This window comes from Strigops habroptila, chromosome 5, assembly GCF_004027225.2.
Source record: "Strigops habroptila isolate Jane chromosome 5, bStrHab1.2.pri, whole genome shotgun sequence".
NCBI lineage: Eukaryota > Metazoa > Chordata > Aves > Psittaciformes > Psittacidae > Strigops > Strigops habroptila.
Window position 1 is genome coordinate 71,701,949 of NC_044281.2, and position 18,907 is coordinate 71,720,855.

General features: G+C 45.8%; 1 protein-coding gene and 1 long non-coding RNA gene across 2 annotated transcripts; one reads left to right on the forward strand and one right to left on the reverse strand.

Moving 5' to 3' along the window:
- Positions 1-3,576: 3,576 nt before the first annotated feature.
- On the forward strand, positions 3,577-6,709 carry LOC115609072. Its single transcript, XR_003991727.1, has 3 exons — positions 3,577-3,800; positions 3,883-4,057; positions 4,441-6,709. It is a non-coding gene; the product is annotated as an uncharacterized LOC115609072 (long non-coding RNA).
- On the reverse strand, positions 4,900-16,179 carry SMNDC1 (survival motor neuron domain containing 1). Its single transcript, XM_030488780.1, has 6 exons — positions 16,001-16,179; positions 15,274-15,393; positions 11,407-11,549; positions 8,866-9,027; positions 7,697-7,850; positions 4,900-6,661 (listed from the first exon to the last, which is right to left on the reverse strand). The coding sequence occupies exons 2-6, from the start codon at positions 15,391-15,393 to the stop codon at positions 6,524-6,526; spliced, it is 717 nt and encodes a 238-aa protein (XP_030344640.1). The 5' UTR covers positions 16,001-16,179; the 3' UTR covers positions 4,900-6,523.
- Positions 16,180-18,907: the final 2,728 nt, after the last annotated feature.

The window sequence follows — 18,907 nt, forward strand, 5'->3', positions numbered from 1 at the left end:
TAAACCAGAGTTAAGAGCCCTTACAATAACTGTAAAGACACAGGGTTGGTTGCTGTCCTGCTGGGGAGTGGTTTGTGGCAGGCCCTAGATTTCGGCTGAAGTTTGGATGTTTTTTTACGTGATGGGAACATTCCTTTGGCTTTTCGAGGTTGTCCTGCACTGCTTTCTTACTGCAGTGTGGACTCTGCCCCTTACTGTATGCCTGCACCTCACATTGTGTCACACTCATCTCCCTTCGTTGGTCTGTTCTGTTGCATCAAAACATTCCAGGTGAATAATTAGCTCAGAGCTAAGTTACTTTTCTATGTACAGACTAATTCATATGGTTATGCAGGACATCACTTAGATGATCCTAATAGTTCCTTTGCTTAAAAATGCATGAATCTCTTGAGCTGTCCCTGTTGGGACAAGCCAGAGTAGTCCCGTGTGCCAAATCTGCTTTAAAGTCCTGTCACTTTTCAAAGTACCATCAAAGCTTCTGCTGGCCACCCTGAAATCTTGTAAAACACTGTTGAGTATCCAAAGGTGCAGATCCAAACCCATGAGGGGCAAGTCTCTCTTCCCCTTTGGAAGACGAGACGGTCTCTCACAGAACTGAACTCTGAGAGATCCAATAGAACAAGTCAAATTCAAAGGTTTTCCCCACAAAAGTGCTCACAGAAGGTTTACTGCCTGTTTTGTGCAAATGCTGTCCATAAATATATAAGAATAATAATGAGAGACTTATTTCCATTCATTCCCAAAGATAAAGGCACTGAAAGCACGTTGCTGTTCGGGTTCCCAACTCTGGCTTTGTTTAATGCACAACGATGTGCTGCTTCTAAGGCGTTGCTTTCCTCCTCCACAAGCAGAGAGTGAAGTGTTTCACTTCACTCCCGGTCCTCTCCTCTGTAGCCTGAGGCTCTGCCAACCACATTAGCTGTAGTTTCATCCAGAGTAACTGTTATTTTCACCACGTGGTAATTTGGGATGGAATTACATTCTCCTTTCGTCTTTGCCAAATGGTGTGAGGGGGGTTTTTTATGGCTTGCTTTATGGGTGCCGTTGTTTTTCTGCTTTGTGTTTGTGTTTATACAGTAACAGAAGCCCTGCATCTATTCTCTGTTTCATTTTAGAAGAATATGGTGACTTTTCCTATAAAAACCAGAACTGGATGTACTTTCCTTGAGGAACTTGCCCACACAGTAGACGCACATGCTCAGCTCCCTTCTAAGCTCACTCCATCAAGCCCTCCCTCTGTAAATTAGATTCTTGGTGGATCCTTTTGCTATGGAAAAACCCATTACAAAACCCATCCAGCACTTCCCTTCTCCTGACACAAGCATATTACAGGATGTCATCTCATGTCAGCAGCCACGGTGGCAATGACTCCCTGGCTGCATTTGTCACAGTTATCCTGTTGTCCCTTGAAGGTCACTCTAATGGCTCTTCCATTAGAGACATGTCATGCTGAAGGTGGTCTCAAATCCATCTGCCTCAAGCAATCTGCAGGTCAATAGCAAAGGGGTTAACTGGACAGAGCTGCCTTATCCCTGGGGCTGTGCTTGTGTTTTCCTTTGCTTTGTTTGCTACCACTACTTCCTGGCCGGTGAGCTCCTGCTCTCCAGATCCCTGTTGTCTGGTACTTGCTGCTCCCAGTTTGTGGTCTGTGTTTCTGTGTTGCCCTCTTGAAATGGATGAAACATTTGGCTTCAGGGGGATCTGACGTGTGCACTAAATAGAGGTAGTAATTTATGGGGTTTTTTTCCCTCTCAGCATCATAAGCTTTTCTCGTTGCATATTTTCTGGCACCAGCTATTGGAAAGAGAAACGTGGGATCAGTTCCTGGAAGAGAATGGTAAAACCCACGACTTCATTCTGAGGTCAGGGAGGAGATGATAATGAAGATGTCCATAAATAACAGAATAAAGTCTGGTGGTTTTTCCTGGGGCTTTGTCCCATGGATTCTCTGGTGAGTGATAAATTCTGTGACCTGATAGTGACTGAAACTCCTCCATGTCTGTGATACAGTCTCTGAGCTGTCCTGTGGGACGGGTAGGGAAGAGGAGTGTGTCCTTCTTTGTCTCTACTCACCGTCTAGACAAATATCTGGAAAGTACCAGTGTGCCTTCAAATTTCCTTGGAATTGGCCAACAGAGCTGAGTGGTGTTTGGGAGGATGAACACAGGAGGTTGTTTAATTGCACTGACCCCGGCTTCTCTGCTCATTTCCTTCTGAAACAAGTACTAATCCCTTTGTCAGTCACAAGCGGAAGTAAGGAGTCTTATGGGTGTTGGTATTAAGGCTGTGGTACTAAGTTACAGTTTCTGTTTAGGGTGTTGCTGTGTTGGACTAGAACTAGAGTTGTCTCACAAGGAGGGACACTTGTGTTGGGGTCCCTTCAAAAATACCAAGGACCAGGAGTTGGGGGGCAGCCCCTGGGTATATGTCATGTGAGGTTTGGGTTGGAAGGGACCTTAAAGCTCATCTATTTCCAACCAGATTGCTCCAAGCCCCTTCCAGCCTGGCTTGTAGTCTGCTGTGCTGCAGCCATGCACTGCAGCTTCATTGAATACAGCATTTATGCAGAGAAAACAAGGTGCTGCAGAGGACTTGTGTTGGTCTTGAGTGGGTCAAGGGGAGGCAGCAGCTTCTGTATGTTCCTGGGGAGGACAGGGTGGCCCCAGCCAGTGCTTCTAAGGCCCTGAAAGGCATTCACATGCTGGAAATGTGGTAATTCAGAGAGATGAGGTAGAGAGGAATGATGAGTACGTGGCTCTGAGCACTAGTAGTAATCTAACCTCACCTCAGAGGTGCTTCTGGGTTGGGATTCTCTGCAGTAAGGTCCTCTGGGATGGAGAGAAGACAGGCTTGGGGCTCATCTGTTCTTCCCCCTGTGATTCCTGCTGGAACAAACCCTCACGAGCCAGGCAGCTGCTCCGTGCATGTGCAGTCAGTGTTAAGCCAAGTTCAGCCCTCCGTAAGGTCTCATCCGTGCCATGGATGTTGCAGCAGGGCTGCATTTCAGTAAGGATTAATTCTGATCTCGAGGGACGTTGCAGCAAAGCAGGATAAACCATGAAGGAATTTAAAGCACTTTATGGTGGCTTTCACATTGCGGTGGCTAGTCAGAACATACGCAGCCCTAGCTCATCACTTGACTTGGGCTACCAGTACTCTGACTAGTGCTCAGCTTAGCTGAGGATGGGGAAATTCTTCCCATTTAATCCCTTTCCAAAAATACTTGTCTCAAAACAATTCATTGGTTTGGATCTCCTCCTGGAAGGCTTGGTAGGGACATAGAGAAGTGTTTCCCTCTCCTGTGGTGGTGGACAACTGTACAAAATAGCACTCCTCGCCCTAGGGAATAGCAGGTCAGCTGGAAAGGGGAGGTTTAAAACGTGGCATTGTTTGTGAAGCCTCTTTGGGAAGTACCTTTCAGTCTAGGTGAGAACAAGGCACTTCATGTCACCATCCACTGGGGGAAGCTCTGCACTTAGGTACAGACCAAGGAATCACTGCAAGGGGATAGATTGTGTAGAGTGGCTGCGTGCTCTCTACTTCTACATGTAACCAGCTTCCCCTCTGTCATTTCAGTCTCTCTAAGACCCTGCTGACACTAGGATGCACCAGCACTTGCTCTGCTCGCTGGGAGGCCCGGAAGCCAGTGCAGCACGTGTGTGCTTAAAAATGAGGTTTATTCCTGCTCAGACGAGCTAATGAAGCCGGGAAATAAGTTACAAAGAGAACAAAGCAATCCCAAACCACTTCCAGCTGCACCTTTCAGGTCACTTCAGCATCTGGAAAATAGGAGCTTTTTGGTTGGTTGTGTTGGTGATTACCAGCATTGCTCGGCTCACAGGTTTTCTGTGTAACTTTCTCAAGGCACTTTCTTTACTACAGCAGTGTTCCAGACTACACAGGAGCTGGCCCATCCTATGCACAAGGAAACTGCATCAAAAATAAACCAGGTGCCCCAAGGAACAGCCATGTGGGAAGGTGGCAGGTTGGGTCTTCAGAACATTCTCTCTTCTGCAGAAGCCACAATGGTGCATCCCTGTGTCCTGGTCTCTTCCAGGTGAGGCAGTTAAGGAAAAATGAAACCCTTTCTTTCAGCATTTCTTTGCAGCTGGGTTCATCAGGCAACCACGATGTAAGTTACTCAAAGGAACTGCTCTGCTTTTGCTAACTTTTTTTGGAAAGGCTCAGCAAAACCAAAGGGTTCCTGAGAATAGCTGGCTTTCACCTGGGCGGGGCTGTCTTTGAGTGCCAGGGAGGTTGGTACCCCCACAGCACTGCACTGAATTGCTGTGCCTGCACTTCTCTTCAGGGCTAGGGAAGAGTCCATCCTGTCACCAACCACACAGTGTAATCACTGCATCAAAGGATGAGCATAGCAACAGTGCATGTTGGCTATGGATCAAGTCTCCTTCCCCAAAGACTTTTTCCTTCTTTGTTTAGGTGGAGTTAAGAAAAGGCTTCCTGAAAACTCCAGTTCTACCCACTTCAGTGTGTTTCAGTTCTAACTTCAAGATGGGTCTTTTGGGTAGGGAAGGGGGTTTCAGAACCGCTGCATCAAGCCAGCTGTGAAGGATGGCAGCTGACATCTCTCCACAGGTAGCTGGCAGTGCCACAGGGCCATCACCTCTGTCATGTCACATCACTGCTGGGACTTGCCTCTCCCTTTCTAAACAAATCAGATTATTTTACTCTTGAAAGCTTTTCCATGCAAATTCCGCCCCCAATACCAGTGAAGATGAAGAATGAGACCCCCCCCTGCTCCATCTTGCAATACTTTTGGGTGCAAAGTACTTTTGGTTCACCTTTGGGTATTGCACTCTCTCCAGCAGGTTGCATACTTACACTTCCCAGGTTATTCACCTCCCCCCCACCACATACAATTTCACTTTGTCAAGTGTATCCAGCAGATTTTAAACACTTTATTTAATAAAAGTTAAACATACAAAACTGAAATTAACACACTTTGTATTCATAAAAATCACCTTCTCCCATTATAGGGAGAACCTTTTTCTATGTATGGATTCTAAACTACCAGTTGTAGAGTTTAGCTTGAGTTGTGACTCAGGTAACTGATGGACATTCCCACCAATCAGTGCATCAACGATTGCTGACGTGACCTGATCTAGTTAACAAATTACAAAATGAGCTACATTAACATAATATACAGGGAAATAATGGTCAGGGTTAATGGACAAGAACCACCTTTGAATTCTTTAAGGGGGGGGAAAAAGCTGATGTACTCTTGTCCATTAACTCAGCCCTAGATTTTACAAAAATAATATCTACATTGTGTACAGGGCTACCCATTAACTTCTTTAAACACGTTACAGGTTCAGAGATGGCACCACTACCGTGAGAGACAAGTAACGGGGGAAAGCAAATCACAGAGAAAATACAAGAAAGCAAGAGCTTTTACACGTGTTTCCTGAATAAAATGGAAGGGCTGAGCAGCACTGTACTACAGCTGAAGTCACAATGAGCACTGGGGCCACTCAGTTAAGGACAGACACTTCAGACTAACCTTTACTCGCTCCCAACTCGCTAAGTGGGCTCTACGCAGCCGTGCTGCCGCTCAGAGGGACAGGATGGAGGAGGCACAGACCAGCTCTCCCCGGGTTCCAGGCCAGCAATCAGCAAACCCAGGCGATCCACAAGCAAGGTAGCACAACCATGGCTGTTCTCCAACACCCTGATCCTCAGGGAGGGGAGCAGAGAGTATTCTTAAGTACAGTTCTCTTGGAATTGGAGTCTAAACACCTTCCTATGGTTTTCTGGTTACAATAGCCTTTCAGTAACCTCCTATAAAATTTGATGAGTACTTAAAAAAAGACAAAAAAAAAAAAAAACCCCAAACCAACCCTCTCCTCTGCTTAACTCCTAGTGCAGGGAATCCAAACTGGAATTCAAGTCAGATTTATTGTTTCTAGCACATGAATCACCATTAGTAATAAAGATCCTATCGGCCCTGTCCTGCCCTCATGTACAGCTGTACAAACCGATCCTCAGTGGATTGTAAGGGAGTGATTTAGCACTTCCTTAGCAATCCCATGGGATGTATAAGCTCTTATAGAGCCCAGCTTAGCGTTCTCTCCCAGAGCTGTGGAGCTCTCTAACGCTGCGCTCATTGCTGTGACTGCACGAACAAGGGAGGCTGTTGGGTGCCATTTTCCTACCACCACTTTCCTTAAGGAAAAAACCAAATCTCAATACTGCTATGAATGGAAGATTCCAGAGATCAAAGCTGCAGATAACTACTGCTTTCAGAGCAACACATAACAGCAGTTCATGAAAGCATTTACCTGCAGAATGTATTTTTAATGCAGCTACAAAAAGTTTAATGGTAGAGGGGGTCAAATCAAGAGCTGGAGATTTAAGGCTCTCGTATCAGCTGAAGCCAAAGTGATGGTGACAGAACGGACTACTTGCGATGTGCCAACAAATAATTTACTTTTAGAAAAATATAATGATAAAAAGATAAGTGTAAAGCCCTGCAGAGATGAAGTTCCACCTTTCCCCCCCCCCGTTACTGAGGCATTAAATGCCTGACATTGTATTTAGAGGTATCTTGATACTGTGTCATAGGTTTGTCTGCAATTCCACACGTTCCGACTCCAACCTTGCCAGTTACGCTCTCAGGGGAAGCAAAAATACTCCTCTTCACCTGCAGATGAAAGAGAAAACACCATTCTGAGTAACTACTAACTGGCTCCTGCAATAAAACCCAAGCAAGCAATCCTAACCCTCTGAACAACTTCTTACTCTATAGCCAGACACACTTTCTAGAAGCTAGCTCATTGTGACACGTTACCAGCAAGCAAGGTGATAGAGCTGGGAACTTCCTGGCACCCAAGTCCTGGATGTGATTGTGGCGCTCGGGGCCTTGGGTCAAGCCAACAGTGAATAAAATTCACCTCTTGTAAGACAATCTCTAATAATTGTTCATAGGAAGAGGGAAGTTTTACCATTATGTCTGGCAGTTCTTGCTCAAGCCATGATAAAAATTAAGTAAAGCTTTAAAGTGTCCTTGCTATCCTTTTTCATAGAATCCCAGCCTGGTTTGGGTTGGAAGGGACCTTAAAGCTCATCCAGTTCCACCCCCCGCCACGGGCAGGACACCTTCCACTAGAGCAGGTTGCTCCAAGCCCCTGTGTCCAACCTGGCCTTGAACCCTGCCAGGGATGGGGCAGCCACAGCTTCTCTGGGCACCCTGTGCCAGCGCCTCAGCACCCTCACAGGGAAGAACTTCCTAATGTCTAATCTAAATCTCCCCTCTGCCAGTTTAAAGCCATTCCCCCTTGTCCTATCCCTACATACCCTTGCAAGAAGTCCCTCTCTTTCTTGCACTATGCTTGCTGTTCCAGGGTGACTACTTAGTGCTGTGTCTGCCAGCTCATAAGCACGGCAAGAAGCCAGGCTTGGTGGTTCAGACAGGCACTCAAGACCCCCAAGCTCCAGCAAACACAACCTGGCAGCTGCCAGTGAGCAGCTTTCCAAGCTAAGGGCAAGCTCAGCCTCCGCAGAGCAGCACTCCTCCAAAAGCACCCGGTACAGAACCAGACCTTTTCAGTGTACAAAACCACACACTTCAGAATCCCAAGGATGAACCCCCTTTAAAAACCACCTCCCCCCTCTCCCAATGTACTGCACAGAAATCTATGCCCCACTGTTATTCCCATACTGACAAAACCAAACTAACCTGGCCTTTTTTGTTTTTCGAATAGGCTCTGTTGTTAAACTGCTGCCACTTGACTTTCTGGTCCTCTCGTTCCTGTTCGAGTTCTTTAATTCTCTGAGCTTTTTTCAAAGCTTTCTTCTTTTTATACTCTCGTTGCTGGGCTATCATCTCTTTTCTGGAAAGAAGGGAAAAAGACATTATATATTTGTGCCTTTGCCTGTAAGAAGCTAAAACCCCTCTAAGACAGACATGCACAACAGTTTTCCAAAAGTAAATAACAGAAAACATAACTTGGAAATACTCTCCACTTCTAGAAAAACCCCCAAGTCTTCCCATGCATAAGCACTACCTTGTTTATTTTATATATTTGGGCATAAGAACAACAACCACCACCTGAATAAGGCCATGCCAAAGGCAGTGACCATGAGATTGGGTGCAGTTCTCCTCTGAAAGCACCCACCAGTGCTTATACATTTCAGAAGCATCAAGGGTTTGGAAAAGTTAAATAGCCCATTCGACTGAAAAGCCCAAACATTCCGGAGGTCTGAAGGACTCTCATGCTCCCAAGTATTGGACAAGGATGGAAGGAAAAGAACAATGTTAATTCATAAAGATCTATGGAGTTGATCTATGCCCCTCACAATGATCTCTTAGGGAAGGCCTATAACTGACTCTGAAATTACGCTGCCTTTTTCCTGCAAAAGAAAACTGGTTTCAGCTCTTAAAAACACCTTTCTATGTTAGACACAGCAGGACATGGAGTAAAGCTCATCTCCCCAGTGATGGGGTCAACACAGCTATCCTAATGCAGGGCTGGGGCAGTCCTTCGTACTGGGAAGTATTCTTGTGGTTAGACAAATCCCAGCTCTAGACCCGGGCTGGAACTTGTGGGCTCTCTGCTGTCAGTTTACAGGTACTAACTTTCCTTTAATCTACCTCTTAAATACTTGATATCTTGAGATAGTATAATAAAAGTAAAACCAAAGCCCATCATGTTCTCTTGCCAGGATACAAAACACCCATCATACCAGCCACAATCATCTACCAAACATTTCTATGCTAGATTGGCTTAAGATCCTTTTCCAGTAAACATATGAAGATACTTAAAGAGATGTAACATCTTTTTTACAGCTGGGGGGACCCAGAACCAAAGAAAGCAGTGTTCAGACTTCCACCCGGGTGTTACTCACTTGGACATGGGTTTGTTGCCACTGTCCTCTTTTGCTTTTCTTCCCTCTTCCACAGGCTTGAGGTTGAAGAGAGGTGTAACTTCAGCATTGCCATATCCAGCAAATGTGACTGCAGCTGTTCCGTTCTCCTCATCTATTTCTTCAATCTCAGCTTCATAACACCTGTAAAGATATCATGGCTGTAAGCATGTGAGTAAAGCTTTAATACTCAGCCCTTCAACACCTACACTGTCAGCCAGCTAATGGCATTAAGCAAAGAATCTGCAAATATCAGCCTTCATTTTCAGGGTCAATACACAAACCAAGACAAACAATCTGCTCTAGTGGAAGGTGTCCCTGCCCGTGCAGTGGGTTGAACTGGACGAGCTTTAAGGTCTCTTCCAACCCAAACCAGTCTGGGATTCTATGATTATTTTCTTAAGGTCAAAGGGGCACAAGTACAAAGGCTGAAATCTGCTGTATTTGACCTTTAGTAGCCAGAAGCAACGGCCTCACACTTAAAGACTCTTGATTAATGCTGGGGCCAATCTAATCAGATACCCTGATTTGGTTCTAGCTCTGGCAGGTCATGGCGTGGAAAGAGACCCAAAAAAATACCACATCCCCAGAATACAGCTTTCAGGGAATTACATCCACAGAATACAGCTGTCAGGGAATTCACCCAGGAGGGTTGGAAATTGTCAGCTCACCAGAGCAAAGCTTTGGTTCCATTATTCTCCATATGAAAAAGAATTAAGAAAAACTGAAGCTTTCAAAATATTCCCTCTTCAACACCTGCAAAATTAAAAGTGTTCTTATCGATTTACAATAGAAATGTTGAAGTTTGAGCAGAAATCAGCCCGTTTCATATTTATCTGGATGATTTTGGTCAAACAGACCTCATAATGGGGAAGAGGGAAATAAGACAAGAGACATTTCCAAAAATACTTAAATTGAGTCTAAATTAAGAGCAAAAGGACACATCTAAAGCAAACAGAGGAATAAAAGGAGATGTTTAATAAACAGTATTCAGTTTACATTGTCTAAATTAATTTCTGGTGTGATTTTAGTGGGCCAACAACATTTTGAGTTGAGCTAAATGAAAATACATGGAAACCCAGACTGCATGAGGTACAAAGTGTTAACCTCTGGCTCGTCAGCAAACACTGGTCACTTAAAAAATGCTGCAACAGAAGTGGAGGGGGAGAGGGAAGTGATACAACTAAGTCCAGTCAGATCCACTTCAGTGGACACTGGCACATTCTTCCCCAGGCTCTAGGCCTCTAACACAGGGATCAGAGCAAGAAGATTGACCCAATGGTGACCTAAGTTGATAAGATTCAATTTTAAAGTTCTGGTTCTCACACGAAAGCATTTTACTCGTTAACAATCTGTGACAGAAAAACTGTTCACTTTTAGGTTTGTTTTCTACCTAAGACATCAACAGCTGTAAGAGAAGGCTGCGTGGTGACCTCATAGCAGCCTTCCAGTATCTGAAGGGGGTCTACAAGGATGCTGGGGAGGGACTCTTCCTTAGGGACTGTAGTGGTAGGACAAGGGGTAATGGGTTCAAACTTAAACAGAGGAAGTTTAGATTAGATATAAGGAAGAGGTTCTTTACAGTGAGGGTGGTGAAGCACTGGAATGGGTTGCCCAGGGAGGTTGTGGATGCTCCATCCCTGGCGGTGTTCAAGGCCAGGTTGGACAGAGCCTTGAGCCACATGGTTTAGGGCAAGGTGTCCCTGCCCATGGCAGGGGGGTTGGAACTGGATGATCTTAAGGTCCTTTCCAACCCTTACGATTCTATGATTCTATGATTCTAACACAATCTCCACGCGGTCACTACATTGTTACTAGAACCACGTTCACTGAACAAGAGCTTCTAAGTGCTAATGACTGAGATATGAGTCCTGCATAAACAGTGGGTTTTAAAAAGCTGCAACAGTTATTTTTACATTTTGCAGTCTGAAAGATAATTTTAGAATGTTTATTTCAAGGGTTCTGAAGTCACAATCTACTGCTTGGCTTCCCAGAGTTTCACAGGCAATGGGAGACCAGATCCAAAACCTTCATTAATTCTACAGCTATGTTACGAGCTGGTTATTTCATAGCCAAAACCTGTCATTTCCAATTAAAAATTCATTTCCCATTAGAGGCATGAATGGAGATGTAGAAGGATTTTTCCTGATAGCAATCAATTACATAGATATGAATGCAATGACAAATTATGAATTACAGATCCCAAAACCTTTACAAAAGCCTGTCCTGACAGGTCAGTTCATGAGTCTGCCATGTATTCCGTTAGCAAATAATTTACCAAAGCTACTCTACTTTTATTAGGTTGGTGACAAACAGGGCATTTCTAGAGAATAACCCCCCCATCTCTTTGCTTTTCATCTAAAACACTGACCTTTAATAAAGACAGTACAAGAATACCTAATATCATATGTATTTCCTACTTGCTTTTCGCTGTTAGTCACCCTAGGGGCAGTTCAAACTGAATGAAAATCTCTTACCATTGCACTATTTCATGTAACTGTTAGAGAAGTTTTCTACACTTACTGTCCATCCTCACTCCATATCGCCATACACCTATCCCCAACCTTCCAGGAGTGGCTGGGCAGGGCAGAAGCAGAGCTGTCAGAACTTGCAAGAGTTTCTGAAGGTTGTGTTGAAAGGAGATCTTTGGTTAATTCTATGACTTCCTAGAAAAAAAAAGACAAAAACCCACAAAGAAGAATTTTTCAGGCTCTGTTACCATGCACATTTCTACCCAAGTTTATTGTTTTGGTGTGTTTGAAGTTACTGGATTCAATTCATAGCTGATGTAAAGTTTGGCTTGGTTTTTTACTCATTTAACTAAACTCACTCATTGCCAATGGAGATCAAAAGATGTGTGGTCCTCGCTGTGTTGCAGTAAAGTTACCACTGCCCTCCCCAACATTTCAAACAGCAGCCTATTATTTTTATAGCATTTCTTTCTGGGTGAATTGTGTATCCACAGGCACAAAGACAGAGCTAGACAGGCTCAATAAAAAAACCCCAAAAATCAATGGTGTGACTGAACACATGATGGCTGCACATGATGTTGGGTTATTGACCAAAACAAAATCACACAGCACGTGGCAGAGCTCTGGAGACAAAAATGTGAAAGGATATAACACTTCTGTTCTCCCTGCAGTTTCCTCCACTCCTTCCCCTTTGGGGCTGGCTGGCTATACTATATATAGTAATCTCCAAAACACACAACAACCACAAGTATAATTGCAGCATTTCTAAGTGATGAAGCATTTTTCAGTTACTCAAAAATACGTGGATTGGCTGAACTGAAGCACGAAGAGCCCGGGTGGAAGAGCATCTTTCCAAGACTGCTGCTCTGCAAAGCCCTCTCATTTATAGAAAGCATTCATATGCATGCTGAAGAAATTGATTTCCTCAAGTCATGCTGATGTAAGTGTTTGGGTTTCCTCTAAATTCCCTGACCGTAAGATTTCAGGTCTGGCCTCCCTTTGGCTAATCCAGCAAGACAAATAATAGGAGCACACAAAAGCCCCTCCCCTGCATCCTGTCACTATTATATTCTTATTCTATGCAATCAAGACCACTGGTTTTCGCTGGTGGTAGAAGTCAAAGGAGACAGGTGAACAGCCATTTAAACTTGCTGTACAAGGCAAAGCAACTCTGCATTCCTTAAAGGAAAATCCTTCAGTTCTTTTGGGTATCTCAGCATGAACCACTGTCACTCTCCTAACTAACAGTAAATATTTAAATTAGCAGAGGGTTACAGACAAACAAGGTTCAACTGAGGCTCGGTGGAGCCTGAACTTTCTTCCCAGTTTCACATCTAGTTCAGCTATGGGCGTTCAAAGACTAGCCCAGGAAAACACAGTGAAGAAGCTGTTCCTCATGCCTCAAGTACCTAAAGGACCACAAGCAGTCCCCAAATAATAAGTTTCTATTAGCTTACATGCATTTTTATCTGATAAACTATACAACTGGCATGAATGGCCTAACAGTTTGTTTCTATTGCAGCTGTTAATGCCCGAATTTCCAACACCCTCCTAACAAAAGCTCTGCTCTTTGTTTTAGAGGAGCTGCTAGTTAGTAAGCGCAACAGTAAGCACAATCAGTAGCAACTAAGCACAGAAACATGCTTACAATGACTTCTGCTGCTGTGGTTGCCACGTTCCATAATGCTACAGCTGAACCAGAACAGATTTTGATTATCAAGCTACCTAATTTGAGAGCATTCTGCAGAGCCTACAGCATTAGCCTAATTGTCCTCCCAGATGTAAAAGCCCAACCTATCCCTCACATCCAGATAGTGGTACTAGGTAAACCCAAGAAGCATCACGGTTTGACACAGGTATCTTGTCTCAGCAGGTCAAACACAATACATCAGGCATAAGCTACCTGAAAGTGAGTGTTTCAGCTACACGGACTACCAGTAATATGAAAACACTGGTGTATTCCTGCCACATTCATAGATGGCTTAGTGAAGAACTCAAATTTGAAGAGTTACAGGCACATCTCCCAAAGATTATTTGATACAGTCACTTACACACCAGGCTATAAGCAGCAAACTTTGGTATAAATCTTCATCCCCTACCCACACATCATAGTTCTGGGCACACAAGACAGAAACATGAATTTGAAGCTCTAAAGCCTTCAACAGAGTAGCTCCCCCAGCAAAAACCGCTGAGCAGGAGCCAGCCTGCCCCAGCAGCTCACAGAGCCACATGATTGAACATGGCTTGCTGCCACATCCCCGTGACTGGAAGGTGTGACCTGCAGAGAACACTGGTTAGAGTTTGCCAAGAGTTTTCCTGACCAACTGGTCTTTACCAAGGCAGACAGAGCTCTGCGCTCCAGAACACAACACCCACAGGTATCATCACCAATTACACAAGAGGACAAGTGCCATCAATCCTAATTGATACAAAAGGCAAGTTGGGTTCTTGGGTGCCTGGACACTGCCCCTGAAGTGCTTCAATAAAACAAGAAGTGAAAGGCTAAGACTTATAAAAATTCCTACTAATATTTATTTTAATCTTGGTACTCAGGAATAAGCCAAGGATGCAAAATGCACTAGTGCATCACCAGTTACGGCAGAAAAAGAATGTTTCATTACGTAGCAACAAACTTTTTGAACAGACAAAAAGCTGTTTAGTTGGGACACTGAAGCATCAAGCTCAGTATATATCAGTATATATATTAATTCTGCAAAACATTGTCATTGTTAATGTGGAACACAGGGATAGCAAACCTTTTGGGGATGAAAGTGGAAAGATCTTCCCCATTCTGTGCAGAAAGCTTTTATAATAAAAGTCTGCAAGTTGTCCTTTCACATCAATGCTCTCTGCAGATCAAAGCCGAGGTCGTGTTGGTAAATAATCATCCCATATGGGTTTTGCTGTGCATTTTAGAAATATAAACACATATACATGCTTTTAAGAGTGTACAACAAGGACATTCAGATGATCCATAAAGTGCCTTGTCGGCACAAAGCCTTTGGAATTTAAAAGGAGTTCTAAAGATCACCGATTTGAGGCACTACTCCTATTTCGGCTGAGGCATCATTTTTACTGCTGCTATTTCCACTCAGAATAGTGTTTACTGAAGCTCATACTGGGGAGATTCATACATTTTTAGACCTAATGGCTAAAGCAATCCACAACAGAAATGAAGCAGACTCTCAGGACAAGTTTTAGCAGTGCTGCTAGGGTTTTTAATATGCCAATGTGTCTTTATACGCATGAAAACCTAAAAGACCACTTATCAATTTAAACCCGTGGTCTTGCTGTCACCAAACAATACCCTAAAGACCATGAATGGTTTTTAGCTCTTAAGAATGCACTATGCCCTCAAATGTTCCAAAAACTGCAGGTGGCAAATGAAGAACATGACTCTTCCTTTCTTATCTAAAAAGCTTAACACAATCAAGGCTTCTTATCTAGCAACATTAGCACAATCAAGGCTTCGATGTACAAGGAACACAGAACTACACTCAGAAGCTTTTATCACTGCCAGTGCATGTAAGGAACACACACATCCTGGCTCAAATGATCTGACAACTCAAAAATAGGCAGAAAAGCACAACGTTAAGCCCAAACATCAGGCTTCAGCATAGTTAAAGCAACAACAAAAATGATGACTGAGAAATGCTTTTTAAAAAGAAAGAAAAAGAGACAGTAAAGACAGCACTGGCACATCCTTCATCACTCTGGCTAATGTTTTTAGCAGAAGAATTTGCTATATAAATTAGTACTTACGTTTTACTGATCTACAAGACAGGTTTAAAATAGGCCACGCTGTTTTTTCTCAAGTCCCACCAAGTGTGTGTTTTTGTTGCAATGCAAGTATTTAGGAAAGATGAAACACCTGCTAAAGACCCTCAAGTTTGAGTTACTCACGTCCTCAAGTCCTCACCTGTAAGTCTTTCTTCAGTTTTAGCAAATCTTCGTTTTCTGCATTCCCAGACAAGGCAGCCTCAACTTGCTGAAGCTGAGCTTTGTAGCTAGCTAACTGCTTAGCAAGGTCTTCCGACATCTGCAAGAGACACACACAAACCCCCCGCATCAAAACAACAGCCTTGCTGCTTTTCAGCCACCTCTCGTGGTGCAAGGAAAGTGAAATTGACAGCACTGGAAGTCGTGTTTTTAACACGTAAGTTTCACCAGCGCGCTGTTCGGCTATAAACAGCCGCTCACCCTCGATGCGGACTGCTCAGCTACTCCCGAGCAATGCCCAAAGCAGAACGGTTCCACACGTGTGCCCGTGTGCGCGCACGGGGAGCGCGCCCGGCGCTCAGCACCGAACCGCCGGGCTCGTCAGCGCCCCGGGATCACCCACATCTCCGGCCGCGCAGCGCGGCTTCCCCTCCGGCTGCCCCCCGCCACGGCCCTCGCGTTTACAGCCGCGCAACCTCCCGCGGCCCCGGCAACCGGCGCCTCCCGGGAGCCAACCGCCCGGCTCCGGGCCCCGCCCGAGGTGCGAGCAGCGCGGCCGGGCCCGCGCCAGCGGACAGGCCCCGGCTCAGGCCTTAAGCCGAGGCCTAGGCCCGGGCTCCCTCAGAGCGGGAAGGACGCGGCCGGCGGGCGGCAGCGAAAAGGGCGCGCGGAGGGAGGGGTGGCTGCGAGCAGCCATCGGTTCTCACCTCGGCGGGGATGCGGGGCCCGGGCCGGGCCTGGCCGGGCCGGGGGCAGAGGGAACCGATGGCTGGGCAGCCCCTGCGGGTCCCGGCGGGCCGCTGCCGTCTCCTTCGCCTCAGCCGGGGGCAGGGGCGGGGCGAGCAGCCAAAGGCCCGGCGCGCCGCGAGCGCTCGCGAGAGCGCCTCAGCCCGGTCACGTGGCGGCGGGGGCCGGGCCGGCACCGTGAGGCGCAGCCTCGGTACCGCGGCCCGGGCCCGTGAGAGGAGGGACCGGCACCTCCTCCTCCTCGTTCTCCGGCGGCCGTGGCCCCGCCGCACTGCCCGCCCCTCGCAGCACCGACCCCAGGGGTAGCTGCTAGCGGCACCGGGGTCTTCCTGTTCTGGGCAGGGTGTCTGGGTGCTTGCTGCGGGGGACCCGAGGGTGCGTGCCCCGGTGGGTGCACTCGGTCACGGCTCTGTTCTTGGTAACATCAAGCAGTGCTTTCTGACTGCTTTAGGTGGTTATTAGAACCTGCAAAACGTGCTGCCAAACAGTTAGAAGAGAGGTAGTTGGTGCTACAGCAGGAGGGGAAAGCTCAGTGGCTTCTTCAAGCCCGTTGCAGGAAGAAAAGACATATATATATATAAATGCAGCATATATATATAAATGTAGTACTATAGAATCAGAGAATAGTAAGGGTTGGAAAGGACCTTAAGATCATGTAGTTCCAACCCCCCTGCCATGGGCGGGGACACCTCGCACTAAACCATGTGGCCCAGGGTTCTGTCCAGCCTGGCCTTGAACACTGCCAGGGATGGAGCATCCACAACCTCCCTGGGCAACCCGTTCCAGTGCTTCACCACCCTCACTGTAAAGAACTTCTTCCTTATATCTAATCTAAACTTCCCCTGTTTAAGTTTGAATCCGTTACCCCTTGTCCTACCACTACAGTCCCTAAGGAAGAGTCCGTCCCCAGTATCCTTATACGCCCCCTTCAGATACTGCAAGGCTGCTATGAGGTCACCATGCAGCCTTCTCTTCTCCAGGCTGAACAGCCCCAACTTTCTCAGCCTGTCTTCATACGGGAGGTGCTCCAGCCTCTTATCATCCTCGTGGCCCTCCTCTGGACTCGCTCCAACAGCTCCATGTCCTTTTTATGTTGAGGACACCAGAACTGTACGCAGTACTCCAAGTGAGGTCTCACGAGAGCAGAGTAGAGGGGCAGGATCACCTCCTTCGACCTGCTGGTCACGCTTCTCTTGATGCAGCCCAGGATACAGTTGGCTTTCTGGGCTGCAAGCGCACACTGCCGGCTCATGTTAAGCTTCTCGTCAACCAACACCCCCAAGTCCTTTTCTGCAGGGCTGCTCTGAATCTCTTCTCCGCCCAACCTGTAGCAGTGCCTGGGATTGCCCCGACCCAGGTGTAGGACCTTGCACTTGGCTTGGTTAAACTTCATAAGGTTGGCATTGGCCCACCTCACAAGCGTGTCAAGGTCCCTCTGGATGGCATCCCTTCCCTCCAGCGTATCAACCGAACCACACAGCTTGGTGTCCTCGGCAAACTTGCTGAGGGCGCACTCAATCCCACTGTCCATGTCGCCGACACAGATGTTGAACAGGACCGGTCCCAACACCGATCCCTGAGGGACACCACTTGTTGCAGGTTTCCAACTGGACATCGAGCCATTTACCACAACTCTTTGCGTGTGGCCATCGAGCCAGTTCTATATAGAAAATATATAATGCAGTGTATATAATATATATAATGCAGTATATATATATAAATGCAGTAATTAATTTGGCCTTGAGCCTGGTGAGCCAAGCAAATAAAGCAGGCACACAAAGCGTTCCTTAGTATTACCTCTTAGGAGGATCAGTGTCTCCCGCAAACATCCTGTGCCTCGTGATGGTCAGCACATGGTGCTGCACAGGAAGGTGATTTCACATGGGCAATTTGGGTTTGTTTATGTAGAAAGGAGGAAGTATATGTACTGTGTTCTTTGACACTTGGTTATATCCTCAGAGGCTATCCTGAGCAAGGATAAAGCACGTTTCTGCGTCTTGGTGTATGACTCAATAATTAAAATACAGACATTATTGGATGCTGTTCACAGACTGACTGATGAGGCCAAGTGTAACAATGAAAATAACAACAGACACGTCTTTTTAGCGTTTTTATTAGCAACCTAGGAATAGATACAGAAAACGTTTTCTAATGAGACTTTGTGGATAGATCAGAGAATGTTGGAAAGACCCACAAATGTATTGACACAGAGCAATCCTCGTGACTTTGTGAGTGTAACTATGAGTTAAAATGCACGTCAGGACGATCAATTTCAGCTTCACACCTCAGAACAAGGGTGAGATGTCCCTGCCCATGGCAGGCGGTTGGAACTAGGTGATCTTAAGGTCCTTTCCAACCCAAATCATTCTGTGATTCTGTGATTCTGATTGAAGTGACCAGAGAGGGACTGACGAGGTGTGCAGTGTCCAGGATCTCCAAAGGCAGCAACAGCAGAAAGGAGAATATTTCTGTGGTTGCATCAGCAGGTGCAAGCATAAGGGGGTATTTTACTTCTATAAAAGTTTTGGTGAGTGTTGATACTGAAACAGTATATATGGTTCTAGAGCCTGGAGTTTTACGGGGTCTGCAGACTTCTAAAGAGAGCCCCAATGTTATTTGATGGCTGGAGAAAATGTCCGTGAAAGGCTGAAACATCCGGCGTGTTCAGCTCATAAAGGAGGACCAGGAGGTGACTTGATTACAACAGGTAACTAATTTGAAAGGCAAATAGTACGAAGTACTCAAAACAAAAACACATTGCAACACCCAGTTGACTAAAAGCTAAAGGTACAATTGCCTTTTAGAGGTTTTGGGTGGGTTTTTTTCAGCTCAGGATAGTGCCTGTTTAGTTGCTATTTCAACACATG

What these genes read in the sequence shown, in the direction of transcription:
- SMNDC1 (XM_030488780.1), bottom strand. Translation starts at nt 15,393, where the DNA reads ATGTCGGAAGACCTTGCTAAGCAGTTAGCTAGCTACAAAGCTCAGCTT. An exon ending in ATATGGAGTGAGGATGGACA is followed by an intron (nt 9,028 to 11,406) that starts GTAAGTGTAGAA and finishes ATATCTTTACAG; the next exon opens with GTGTTATGAAGCTGAGATTG. An exon ending in CGAAAAACAAAAAAGGCCAG is followed by an intron (nt 6,662 to 7,696) that starts GTTAGTTTGGTT and finishes TTTCATCTGCAG; the next exon opens with GTGAAGAGGAGTATTTTTGC.